The sequence below is a fragment of the Mustela nigripes genome, chromosome 1, assembly GCF_022355385.1.
Source record: "Mustela nigripes isolate SB6536 chromosome 1, MUSNIG.SB6536, whole genome shotgun sequence".
Classification (NCBI taxonomy): domain Eukaryota; kingdom Metazoa; phylum Chordata; class Mammalia; order Carnivora; family Mustelidae; genus Mustela; species Mustela nigripes.
This window is the reverse complement of record NC_081557.1, coordinates 36,983,116-36,997,384: the sequence shown is the minus strand read 5'-3', so window position 1 is coordinate 36,997,384 and position 14,269 is coordinate 36,983,116. Positions and strand designations below refer to the sequence as shown.

Below are 14,269 nucleotides of genomic sequence, written 5' to 3'. Positions count from 1 at the left end.
ATCTTTTTTTCCCAGCTAACATTATTTCACAGACATGTCAATGGTATGATTTAATCCACACCCTGTTATCTTGATAGCTACATGCCTCATTCATTCGGTCACTCAGTAAGAAGTCATTGAGCATCTACTATCTAGTGAGGGTTCTGATATACACTGTATATAATTTACACCATTTGCTCACTAAAACTCATTTTGGGGTGTCCCAGTTGTTTTCATTTTTCATTATTGAAAATACCATTATTAAAATCCTTGGACTTCTTTTTCTCAGGTAGCTCTCTCAAAACACTATTACCAGGGAAGAGTCTGAATAGGTCAAGGAATTGTACCGCTACTGTTGTATATGGTCAAGATTAAAATGGAGGCTTTAATTTTAGAGTTGTATGTAAAAATTTATGCTTAGGCCACTGTAGTAGACCAAAGATGACAAGAATCTAAATTGGGGCAATGGTGGTAGGAGTAGGAAAAAAAGATGAGAAAAGGAATGAGGAAGAAAGAATATGGGACTTGGTGCCTCATGAGATATAGGGGGTAAGGGAAGAGGTTAAGGTGACCACTAGGATTCAAGCATAAGTGACCAGACAGAACACAGCAGAGGAACAAGTTTGAGGGGCAAGAGATGTTCATTTTATGATATTAATTTTAAGTTGACTGTGGGTAATATCTAGGAGATATCCCAGTTGCTTATAAAACTTGTTGATGAGATAGCTGTAAAAACACAAGGCTAATTTTTAGTATGAATTTTTCAGCTGGGAACCCTGAAGATCAGCTAACTGAATTATTTCATTTTACAGTTAAGGAGCTAGGCCACACAGATATGTCTAGTTTCAGAAAATTACATAGAGAATTGAGGTTAGATTTAAAAAGACTCATGCAGGGCTATCTCAGGTCACCATGCTGCATTCCATTGGTAAATCTTGTTGGTTTTACAATTATTCAAAAAGACATACAGAGTTTTCTCAGAATCCCAGAATTAAGCACAGAACCACAGTAAGAGGCACAAATCCCACTTGCATTCTTTTGTCACTGCATAACTGACTTCTTAATCAAAGAGGTCCTGCCATAGCTAGGTGGAGAAAACAAAGAGAAGATAGTCAGACTGCCAGAAATGGCTTGATCAGTGAGGGACTCTAGATACCATGTGGTTACTATAACCTGGCTGCACATAGGTCTGTGCTCAATTTTTAAAAAACTAGTCATTTGTCATTCTGAAAGCAAATAAAACCAGCGTGTTCACCACAGACCATTTATCATATGAGGTATATGGGTGTGACAGTCACATTAGCTGTGATAACAATGGCTGCTAAGCAGAAGTGCCAAGAGCTAATTAAAAAATTGACACGACCAAAAACGTCATGAAGTTGAGAGCCAATGATACTTCAATTAAAGAATTCTTGAGAACTGAAGATTCTTTTTAAGTTATTAGTGTTAAAAAAAAAAAAAGCATTCAAGGAGAGTATAGAATTAGGATCTAAATTCACAGGGAGGTATGGGGAGAGTGAGAGCAGGCTGCCATTCTCTCTGCAGTGTTAGGAAGGAAGGAGAGTGGGGAAAGAAATGAGATTAACCCTTACTGATGAGCAACTGCTCTGTGTGAAATAGTCACAACTGACATTATATAATTTCATCCTCCACCAACTCTGTGACACAGACATTATAAGCACATTCCAAGTATGGAAACTGAGGCACAAAGAGAGCAGCAGTGTATGACTAGCTATAAGGACTTACTGTCTGATACCCTGGCTTTATATCTGGGGTCAAGTCTTCCTATTAGGCCTTTATTCATAGTAAGTAACCTACCCTCTCCTAAGGCTGTAATCACCTATAAATGATGATATTCACTGTATTTCTTCAGAGTCACTGGGAGGATTCTGAAGGTCATGGAGAAAGCACTATTATGCCCAGCACCAACACTCAGCAAACCAGCAATTTATCATTGCCTAAGGCCACCCAGCAAGTAAGAACACAAGATTCCACATTTCTCTGATTTTAAGCTGAACTCAACTCAACTCAACTCAACTGTACTGTACTCACCTGGTTACATCTTAAGGCTCCTGAGATCCTGGTGGTGGAAAGCGGAGCTCAGGGGTGGGAATAGGGAACATTACTGGTGTGCGGAGATTATGAGTGAGGGCAGTTAAGGCACACAGCTGATAGGCCTGCCCTACTTTGAGAACAGTATTTAGAATTGTTAAAAAAAAAAAAAAAAAACAAAGTATAATTTTAAACTACATCTTGATTTAATTAAGGGAAAGGCTATAAATTATTAGCTAATAACATTTACCAATGTGGAAGGAAAAAGTTACCAGTAAAACTACTTACTTTACCCAATATATAGCAGTTATTTCACTTCCAATACTACTTAGTTTCTTTTAAATTATTTTTAAAGATTTGACTTATTTGTCAGAGAGTGAGAGCAAGCAGGGGGAGCGGCAGGCAGAGGGAGAAGCAGGCTCTCCACTGAGCAAGGAGCCTGATGTGGGACTTCAATCCCTGGACCTGGGGATCATGACCCGAGCTGAAGGCAGATGCTTGACTGACTGAGCCACCCAGGCATCCCGATACTATAACAGTTTCTAAAACTGCGTGGCTCTCTTGCCTTTTTAGATATTATGAAATGAGTTTTGTCACCTATTTATAAATCCTGTAGAAAAGTTTCTCACAGGGCACCTGGGTGGCTCAGTGGGTTAGGCCGCTGCCTTCGGCTCAAGTCATGATCCCAGGGTCCTGGGATCGAGTCCCGCATCGGGCTCTCTGCTTGGCGGGGAGCCTGCTTCCTCCTCTCTCTCTCTGCCTGCCTCTGTGCCTCTATGCCTACTTGTGATCTCTGTCAAATAAATAAATAAAATCTTTAAAAAAAAAAAAAAGTTTCTCACAGATAGCAGAATGGCACTAGTATCAATCTCCTGGCTAAAAGAAAAAAACTACCCTATTTCCCTACTTATAAAAACAACTTTAGGGACGTCTGGGTGGCCTAGTCAGTTAAGCGTCTACCCTCAGCTCAGGTCATGATCCTCGGGTCCTGGGACTGAGTCCCAATCGGGCTCCTTGCTCAACAGGGAGCCTACTTCTCCCTCTGCCTGCTGCTTTCACTACTTGTGCTCTCTCTGACAAATTTTTTAAAAAATCTTAAAAAACAAAACAAAACAACCCTTCCAAAACAACTTTAAATTATAATTACTTCTAATCCCAAAATGAAAGTAACGTCCTTCCTAAGAGTGCTAAGGGAGTGCTGAGAGCTCCCTCTAGTGTCGTGATAGCTAAATATAAGTGCCATTTAAGTCTCGAGATTTACAGGTTTATTCATTCAATACCTTCACCGTATAAAGCCCTTACTTGGTGTCAGATACTATGTTTATTCTCTTACCACACACCATGGTCCCAATTATATGATCTTTTAATACGAGCAACCACAACCTTTAAATGTATATTATAACCTAATTAAAAGAGCACAGTATGAATAGCCCCTGTAAGCTATCCAATTCAGTTTACATTTATTAAGGCACAAAGCTAAGAAAATGTTAATGAAGTGAATGGCTTAATGTAGTATAGATATCTGACATCTGTGTTAACTTCTTTCTCTCTGTTCTCCTTATTTATGAATTTAAGAAAATGGCAACGTAAGCCAATCTGATCCCACCAACAACAGCTGAAATATGTTAGGCAATTTCCTGAGAGTATCAAGAGACATATTCTAGATGTAGAAGTTGAGGCATAACTTCTTGAGACTTTAAATACAATACTGTTTGCTTGTGCATATAAAACCACAACCTTTAACATGCTAAGTCACTTTTCCTGTCCTACCATCTATGGGTATTCTATGAAAATGGATTCCCAGGACAAGTAACATGAAGATACAGTGGGTTAAACCCAACAAATCTGCTTCTTGACTGAAGGACCTCTCAGAATTTCTAGTATGCATTTCCGGTGTAGGACAGTATGAAGCTGTTCCAAACTTACTGGACTATGGAATCCTTTATCTCCCAGAATATCTAATGATATCAAGGAAGCTAATGTTCAGGGGAACAGTTTGGGAAATGATCTAATCCAAAGTTTCATCAGTTCCTCTGCTTTCATCATAAATCTCCAGCACTTGATTTAATGCACCAAACTGACCCTTTCCTGCATTCCTAGTATTTTCCCCAGTGGGAGCCACTGACTTGGCTTTGAGATCTCAGTGCTGTGGTATCTCACATGTAATCCTTGTAATCCTCTGGTTCTTTCTGAGTAAAAAAGCCTGTGGCTTCAAAGTCTATGACATCACACAAGGTATCAATCTCCTTTACACTCCAAACAAATCATTTCACTGACTCCAGCGCTGAAATAGGAGATGCTGCTTTCACTCTTTCACAGACCTTATCTGCGGACATATCCTGACTGTAGCCTGAAGCCTCGCTGAAGGACAAAGCATAATAGCTCGGTGTTCAGACTTACCTAAAAGATCAGACCACCTCAATCATCCCCAAGGCAGGCAAGGGCCAAAAGGACAGCACAATCAGACCTTAGGGGACTCAGCACAGAAAGCCACATGGAAGCATACTGAGTGGCAAGGGTGGCCAAGCGGCAGTGTGAAGGAAGGAAAGGGGAGGCTGAGTTAAGGCTCCGAGGAGACACTGGCTCAGCACAGCTTTTTGAAGCCCCTGGAGTGGGATCCTCCCAGTGCAGTCTCAGTAACTGGCTGCAGCCAACATAATTCCACAAACATAAAAAAGACTCTGAGCTAAATGTGAATGATTAAAATATCTACTTCGGATTATTACTTTTCATTATGATTCAGGATAATTAAGAAGAGCATGTTTACTTAAATCAGGTTCACAGTAGTCTTTTAAACTGAAGATGGATCTGTTTTCTCAAGTTATTTGATACTTTCCTCCTAGAGCTCAATTCCCAAAAAAAGCTCTTTGAACACAGTAAGACATTTTTAGAGATACAGATGTTGAAATAATAAATAAGTAAAAGTCAATCAAGTAAATCAAGGTCTGTCTCATTTCAGATCACCAAATTTGTAAATTCTCTTAACAAAGTTTGTATGCAAAACTCAAAGTGATTTAAATTTGTCATAGAAACCTATAACCCAACTAAAAGAAATCCATTGCTACATAACTAAAATTAGGTAATTATATATTTATTTATAAAATAACAAAAGATTTAGGAATAGATCTGTTTATTGTACTGTGAAAACGGTCTTGGTACATGTGAGAAACATTATATACTTTGAGGACAGCATTCAGAACTGTTAAGACAAAAGACAAAACTATAATTTTAAACTCAATCTTGATTTAAGGGAAAGGCTATAAATTATTGGCTGGAATGCATTCAGCATGAACTCAGATTCTATATAACATAAAGCATGAAAGAGTACAAAAGATGTTGGGAGTCCAATAAGCCCATACCTAAATTTTAACTGTAAAGCTGCAAGGACTTTTTGTTTATTCTTATATACTAGTTTTCTTCTGAGACAAGTTGATTTTATCTCCAAGACTTAAGGCCATTCCCTGTAAGGAAGAATGAAAATGTTCAGAATTATTAAATCTATATAAAACCAGTATGTTTTAGTATTTTTTTTTTAAAGATTTTTATTTATTTATTTGACAGACATCACAAGTAGGCAGAGAGGCAGGCAGAAAGAGAGAGGAGGAAGCAGGCTCCCCACTGAGCAGAGAGCCCAATGCGGGGCTCGATCCCAGGATCCTGGGATCATGACCTGAGCCAAAGGCAGAGGCTTTAACCCACTGAGCCACCCAGGCGCCCCTGTTTTGGTATCTTAACCAAGCCCCCATCAGTGATACATCAATAATGAAACCAAGGATATACAAAACAGACTCACCAAAACATTACTTTGTTAAGTACTTTTAGTACTTAACAAGTCACTAGATTTGTAGTTTGGACTTCAAAAAACTCTAAAGAACCCATTTCACAAACACCCTACGGGAATTAATCTTGGTTTAGGCAAATAATCCAGAGTGATAGGTCCAAAAAGTGGGCCATCTTAATGAACCAAAAGTTTATTTCTATTCAGAGAATATTATTATTATATATAATGCATCTAATATATAAAACATTAGTACAACAGAAAATACTACATATAGAAATAATAAAGAAATAAATTCTTCCTTTTTGTTCAGTTCAGAGACAACCTCAAAAAGAAAAAAACAAAACACCCAGTTGTTACCTGACTCTTTGCACGAATTCTTATGTGGCCAGTAACAGGGGCCTCTGGTCCCTGTTGAATTGGCTTTTCAATGCTGACATTTGCAAGTGCATCTTCTCCAAATATGGACCGAGCATACAGGTTGGCTGCCATAAAGCCACAGTAACCAGAAAGAGCCTGGAAGAAATATATGATATATTCAGTACTTCACTAGAGAACGAATGACACATAAGCAAAGACCCGCAGCATATATAAATTATCATTTAAAATAGGATTTATTATGTGGTGGTGGTAACATGACTACATAAATGTGAAAACTCATAGAAACATATATATGAAAAGTGTGAATGTTACTGTGTCTATGTCATACCTCAATAAACGGGACTTTAAAGAAACAGCACTTATACCTGTTTGCATATATACATTCCCCATTTACTTACAGAGTTGTCTGACTACACCAGACCTTAAGCTCCATGAAGGAGACGGAGAGACAATTTTTATTTTGCTCTCTCTCTTTTTTTTTAAGATTTTATTTATTTATTTGACACAGAGAGAGAGAGATCACAAGCAGGAAGAGAGGCAGACAGAAGAGAGAAGGAAAGCAGACTCCCTGCTGAGCAGAGAGCCTGATGTTGGGCTCAATCCCAGGACCCTGAGAATATGACCTGAGCCGAACGCAGAGGCTTAACCCACTGAGCCACCCACCCACCCACCCCTATTTTGTTCATTTCTGTATAAAAGTAGCTCACAGAGTACTGGGCATATGATATTTGTGCACCTGCTAGAGTATTTGTTGAATAAACTAATATATGAATTAAAACCCATTTGTCTGGCAGAACTTTGCTGATAAAATTAGTTTTATAACATTAGCAAGAATTCTACAAAGAAAAAAAATTTCTTAAAGCTTCAACTTCATTTTTATTTCTGTTCTTTTTTCATATATACAGAACTTAGCAGAAAATTCCGTATTTGAAGAGATATATTCTGACCCACAATCAGAGCCAAAAGAAGAGGTCACGGATATTTTTAATCCAGTATCAAAACCTATTTTGGAATGAGCCTTTATGGGTCATGATCTCAGGGTCCTGGGATTGAGCCCCGCATCGGGCTCTCTGCTCAGCAGGGAGCCTGCTTCCTCCCTTCTCTCTCTCTGTCTGCCTCTCTGCCTACTTGTGATCTCTGTCTGTCAAATAAATGAATAAAATCTTTTAAAATAAATAAATAAATAAAGGCCATCACAAGTGTCTTTAAAAAAAAAAAAGGGGGAATGAGCCTTTAGCTGAAAGGGAGAAGACTGAAAAGAAAAATAAGTCTGACTATTCAGTTTGATCACTGCACTAGAAACAAGCAGGTTGGTATATTCCAGCAGAAAGAGATAAGCAGACTGATGCATTCAACGAGATAACTTCTTTCAGCTAGTCCAGAATGTCACTGCTTTTCTCATGTTGAACAATAACAAAAATACACTGAAGGAAATACAAGTAAGCCAGGAATCGGCCATACTACTCTCTATCAGATTTAAGAAGTTCTTGGTCAAATCTTACCTTCTCTGGAGTGAGGCATTTCATGTTAGTTGACTTTAATATATGCTGTAAGTAGTCATTTAAATCAATTATATTTGTGTTAACCGTCACCTGTACAGAGGGGAAAAAAAGGAGATCATAAACCTTACAATGAGAGAGTTGCATATTTCTGATCTTAGGGTTGAGAAAACAGACTCACATATCATATGGAACCCCTTTCATGTATTTAGTGGGGCAGGTGGGCAAAAAAAAAAGGAAAATAACACCTACAAACTCCAACAAACTGCAAGGTGATATCAGAACTTGCATATACAGATAATGTCATAGAAGATCAAAATGCTGCCTATAAAATATTTTTAATAAATATCAAGGCCACTGACTTTGTAAAACTTCTTCTAGATACTAGATTCAACGGTAAATTATTATTCATACATCCAAGGGATGGGGTATTATCTTTAATGTCTTGATCAATTAGACTAATCATACAACTGCTACCCTCATCAGTTTATAACAACTTACCACGCTACTTGCATAGTTTCTGGTTAAGGCTAATTTGCAAGAATAGCTATTGAGAGACTGCTTCTTACGTCTGACACTTTTTTTAGTGGGACTACTCTTATCAGAGAATTCCTCAACACTAGCCAGAAAGGAAGATAAGGAGTTCAAGGAAATCTCCCAAGGACTAACTTTGTTTTCCCATTCGAATTCAGCCCACATCTGACGGAATTCAGCATCAGTGCACGTGGCAGGCTGGATATAGTCCATGATGTCGATGTGAATATCACTGAGGACTACACAATTTCTGTCACTTGCTGCTCCAGAGACATCATAAACTGCAATGTACACACACAAAAAAGCCCTGCGTCACCAGAGGCAAATTTTAATTTAAAAAGCTTTAATATTTCCTAATAATAATTATGATATTAGCCAACTATTTATATAATGCTTAGTCTATCCTGGGCCATATTTTAAATGCTTCACAAAGATTTACCTTTTAAATAGTCCCTTCAATATTATGTTTGGGTATTATCATTGTCCATGTTATGGATGAGGAAACAGAGAAGTCACGTAAGTTGCTCAAGGTCACAGATCTGATTAAGTGGCAGGGCCAGGATTAAAACTCAGTCAGTATGTATGTAGCAGGTAAACAGTAGTATTCCCTCAGAGGTGCCTACCTAATATTTCTGAATGAATATTGAGGAGCCACAGTACTTAATAATACAAGATTATTTACTTCTTTGACTACCTTATATACAGCAGAAAGTTGTCATCTGATTGGAGCCTATGTTTCCTCCTCCAAGCCTCCTCTCTTGACATTCCTCTACTCTATCTACTTTCAGTGAAAACTGAGGTCACTGAAAATAAGTTTAATTTCTAGCCCCACATCTAAAAACAAATTTCTCTCTCTGAATCCACACTCACTTCCCTACTCTTCTTATCAGGGAAGTGCTGTCTCTTCTCTTCTAGATTCGTATTTTCTGCTATCTGTGATCCCTGCTCTGGTTCAGGACATCACTCCAGCAATCATTACCCACCTTACTCTTAAGTTTTTACCTTCATATACTGGCTCTTCCCTTAGTCTATAAACATATTCACCTTAAAGAAAATTCTCCTTCACCCCCCTTCTTCCATCTTCTGCCCTCTCTCATTCTTATCAAAACCACAGTTCTACACTCAGAACAGTCTACACGTACTGTCCTTATTTCTCCAAGTCTTCAACCCACCACCACTGCCTAAGATATACCACAAACAATATTTAATTTCACTGATCATCAAAGCCTAAGGACTCTTCTTTTAGACTTCCTGTTACTTGACCTTTTGCAACTCCGGATACTTCTGGAAGATTTTTCCTTACTTCTCTATCACATTTCAGGTAGCTTTGTAGGATTCTCCTCATTTGACCAAGTTTTCAATATTGCTGTTCTCTTAGATTCAGTTTTCAAATCTCCCCTCTTCTCACTTGATGCCCTTAGTGATTTCTTCCATTTCTATGGTTTTTTTTTTTTTTTAAAGATTTTATTTATTTATTTGACAGAGAGAAATTACAAGTACACTGAGAGGCAGGCAGAGAGAGAGAGAGAAGGAAGCAGGCTCCCTGCTGAGCAGAGAGCCCGATGCGGGACTCGATCCCAGGACCCTGAGATCATGACCTGAGCCGAAGGCAGTGGCTTAACCCACTGAGCCACCCAGGCGCCCCATTTCTATGGTTTTCAAACAAGTACTTATCTCTAGTTTAGACCTCCTATTCAAGTGCCACACTCTTATCAAATTGCCCTTAGACATCTTTAGATATCCAAACTTGAGATATTACTCAAGCTGCTCAAGACTTACCTTAGTTTCGCTCTCAAATTTGTTCCTCTCCTATATTCCATTTTGGTGATTGCCAAAAATATCAACACAATAAACCCAATAAAAAAATTTAAGGATTACTCTAGTCACTCCCTCTTTAATCAGTCCACGTCCTGGGCATTCTCTTTCCTTAATATTGATAATATTCAGCCCTTCTCTCCAACCCAACCACTACTGCACTAGTTTGAGCTCTGTCATCTCTCACCTGTTCTACTATAACAGTTAGTTGTACTAGTTAGTAGTTTCCGCCTCTTCTAACTGGTTGGGGGGGTGCCTGGGTGGGTTGTACTAGTTAGTAGTTTCTGCCTCTTCTAACTGGTTTTCTACAGTGCTATCACAGAAGTGTTTAATAACGGGCATGCCTGGGTGGCTCAGCTGATTAAGCATCCTTGACTCTTGATTTCAGTTCAGGTCATGACCTTAGGATCCTGAGGTTGAGCCCCACATCAGTCTCTGTGCTGAGTGTGAAGCCTGCTTAAGATTTTCTCTCTCCCTCTCGCTCTGCCTGCCCCCTCCCCCTGCCACCCAGCTCATGTGCATGCACTCTCTCTCTTAGAAAGAAAGAAAGAAAGAAAGAAGAAAAGAAAAGAGAAGAGAAGAGAAGGAAGAAAGAAATGTTATCATGTAATTCACTGAGAATTCCCTAATGGTTCTAACCCTTTATATCCAGGACTAAGTCTGAAATCCTTAGCATGACAAGTAAAACTGAGCTCCCACTAACCTTCCTAACTTAATTTTTTTTAAAAAATATTATTCATTTATTTATTTATTTGACAGACAGAGATCACAAGTAGGCAGAGAGGCAGGGAGAGAGAGAGGGGGAAGCAGGCTCCCTGCTGAGCAGAAAGCCTGATGCGGGGCTCAATCCCAGAACCCTGAGACGAGCCAAAGGCAGAGGAGCAAACCCAGGCTCCCCCACCAACCTCATTTTTTAAACCACTACCCTCCAGCCCACTTTGAACTCCAACTGTATCAAACTACTTGCATTTGTTCCGGCTGAATCCTATCTGCAGAACACTTACCTAATCTTTCAGAATGCCACGTGAGCATCAGTTGTTCCACAAAGCCTTTCCTAACCTTCCCTCCCCTCCCCACTCTACCAACACTTTGAGAACAATGACTGAATTCTACACAGGCTCCAACTTTACCTCACACAAGCTTCCCTTGTAGTATTTACCATTATGTATTACGCATATTTATTCTGCTTATCTGTCTTCCCTCACTCCAGCACGTATTACCTGAGGAGAGATCTTTTGTCCTCACCATGGTAACCCCATTCCTACCACAGAACTTATTTTAAAAAATGCTTATTGACTGACTGAATGCCTCCATATAAGTTAGTCCCCACATTCCTATGGAACCTCTGCCTATATAAAATTTTAGACTCAGTTCAAACATTATCCCTTGATAACATATCCTCCTCCTCTATAAAGTCTTCCATATGGTTAGCATTTTTCCTCTGATCCCAAAACATATAGTATATAAACTAGAACCTCTCACATTGTGTTGCACTTAAATATATTTTACTTATCTATTTCCTTCTTTTGCTTGGCAGTTTCTTGAGGACAGGACCTGAATCCATTCATCCACTCTCTCATTTATGGGGGCACCTACTATTCTACTAAGCATTGTATTGTGTTCATGGATGTACAGAAATGAACCATAGAGAGATTGTCCTCAAGAAATGTCATACAACTGCTTATTACAGATATCCTTTAATAAAAAGATCACATGCTACAAAACAATTCCTTACCTATATTACCAAAAATTATTCCATTTTCTGTTGATGCTACTTTAACATTAGCTTTAATATTCGCAAAATCATGAGGAGCAAGAGTCAAAGGAGATGGTTTTTCCACAAGTTTCAGGTCCCCTAAAAAAAATATGGTTGCGATATGGTTAAAATATACATTAAATCACATACATCTCTCTCACATTTATCTCCCCAAAAATAAAATCTTAAAATGTATGCAGCTTAATAGCGTCTAGCAAAGTAAGGAACAAGAGAAAAGTTATGATTCAAATATTTTGAGGAGAAAATAAAGAAATCATTTAACATCTTATTATTCATATCAATTTGCACATTTTCTTTGAAAAAGTAACAGGTTCCTCAGAATTAGTTGGTGCGTGTGTGTGTGTGTACTTTGGGCTTACCATTCTTTTTCAATGATTGAGTATAAAGTTCTCAAAAAGCTTAAGTCTTAAACTATAGACTCCATTACAAAGAATGATAATCCACAGAAGATTTATAAATTTTTAGAAACATAGTTCTTTAAAGAGGCATCAAGCTATGCTGAGGAAGATAGGGTAGAAGTTATCTTTTCCCTTAAAGTCCTTTAACTCTTGCTTAAAAGCCACATGGAATTTCCTAGAGGCACTGCACTTTTTCTTTTTTTTTTTTTTAAAGATTTTATTGGGACACCTGGGTGGCTCAGCTGGTTAAGCATCTGCCTTAGGCTCAGGTCATGATGCCAGGGTCCTGTAATCAAGTTCCACATCAGGCACCATGCTTGGCAGGGAGTCTGCTTCACCCGCTTCATCTGTCCCTCTCCCTGCTTACGTAAGCTCTCTGTCTCTATTAAATAATTTTTTTCGAAGATTTTATTTATTTATTTGACAGAGAAAGAGAGATCACAAGTAGGAAGAGAGGCAGGCAGAGAGAGATGGGGAAGCAGGCTCCCTGATGAGCAGCGAGCCCAATGTGGGGCTCAACACCAGTACCCTGGGATCATGACCTGAAGACGAAGGCCGCTGTTTAACTGACTGAGCCACCCAGACGCCCTGGCACTGCACTGTTTCTATATACAATTTATATTTTCCAACTTCAAAGTCATTGTATAAGTGGTCAGAGAGAGTAAAATTGATGGGTTTTTATTAAGAATAAAAACACACCTTGAGTTGCTAATTGAAATAATAATATATTACTTTGGCTACATGTGGTAGGTATCAGCTATAGACTCAGAAATTGCCTAGTTCTGTTCTAAGGCAATTAAAAATTTAACTAAGTGAGCCATGTGGTAAATCTGTAAGTTAAACAATTCTTATTTTTATCTAGAAAAACTGACATTTGCTAGGTTGAGCTTACTGGATAAACCCATCTGGATGTACCAAGAGGAAAAACCTAAGAAAGTCAAGTACCACAGAGGTTCAGAAAATTGGAGCTGAAGGAGACTAAATATTAAATGTAAAACTAAGCCTTGATTAAAAATTCTTATACTGGGGAGCTTGGGTGGCTCAGTTGGTTATGCGACTGCCTTCAACTCAGGTCATGATCCCAGGGTCCTGGGATCAAGCCCCACATCAGACTCCCTGCTCAGTGGGAAGCCTGCTTCTCCCTCTCCTACTCCCCTGCAAGTCTTCCCTCTCTCGCTGTGTCTCTCTCTGTGTCAAATAAATAAAATCTTTTTAAAAAAAAAGTTCTTGGGGCGCCTGGGTGGCTCAGTTGGTTGGACGACTGCCTTCGGCTCAGGTCATGATCCTGGAGTCCCGGGATCGAGTCCCGCATCGGGCTCCCAGCTCTTTGGGGAGTCTGCTTCTCCCTCTGATCTTCTCCTCGCTCATGTTCTCTCTCACTGTCTCTCTCTCAAATAAATAAATAAAATCTTTAAAAATAAATAAATAAATAAATAAAAAGTTCTTATACTAAAAAGATTTCTTATACAAAACTTGTACATAACTCTTAATAATCTGTCATATAGACTTACTATATAACAAAATCTTTCCTTTATGGTAAATTTCCTTACCCAGAGTAGCTAACTCTAATGTGCAGTTCTGCAAAGTATCACTGGTTTGGTTTACAACAAGTACATCCAGGACAATATCATACTGGTTGACATGAACATAAGCTTCTGCATATACAGGATCTGAGAAACCCGTCAACTGGGTGACCTGTTAAACAAAAATAAAGAGAAAAATCAAGTGACTGAGACAATTTAACCAAACATATCCTGGCCAAATGACTAAGTCTGTTAGGTAAATTAACAGATGTGCTTAGATCAGACAAGTCATTTTGAAACTGATACAATGAAATTGTTGTGTAATATAGAGGTGGTAATTGCAAATGGGACATTAGAACTAACAGGTACTAGAGTTTACAGTTCAGTAGGAAAAAGATGTTAAATATGTTGAGCAGGGGCACCTGGGTGGTTCAGTGGGTTAAGGCCTCTGCCTTCGGCTCGGGTCATGATCCCAGGGTCCTGGGATCAAGCCCCGCATCAGGCTTTCTGCTCGGCAGGGAGTCTGCTTCCCT

The 14,269-nt window shown here is 38.9% G+C and overlaps 1 protein-coding gene across 1 annotated transcript in view; it reads right to left on the bottom strand.

Annotated features, from left to right (window-relative positions):
- Positions 1-5,101: 5,101 nt before the first annotated feature.
- The window catches only part of COPB1 (COPI coat complex subunit beta 1), a 40,818-nt gene continuing 31,650 nt past the window's right edge, over positions 5,102-14,269 (bottom strand). The window contains exons 17-22 of the mRNA XM_059407946.1: positions 13,764-13,908; positions 11,774-11,893; positions 8,359-8,504; positions 7,693-7,782; positions 6,170-6,325; positions 5,102-5,492 (exon numbers count right to left, since the gene is read on the bottom strand). Coding sequence (XP_059263929.1) covers positions 5,433-5,492; positions 6,170-6,325; positions 7,693-7,782; positions 8,359-8,504; positions 11,774-11,893; positions 13,764-13,908 — 717 coding nt within the window. The 3' untranslated portion in view covers positions 5,102-5,432. The remainder of the gene's footprint in view (positions 5,493-6,169; positions 6,326-7,692; positions 7,783-8,358; positions 8,505-11,773; positions 11,894-13,763; positions 13,909-14,269) is intronic.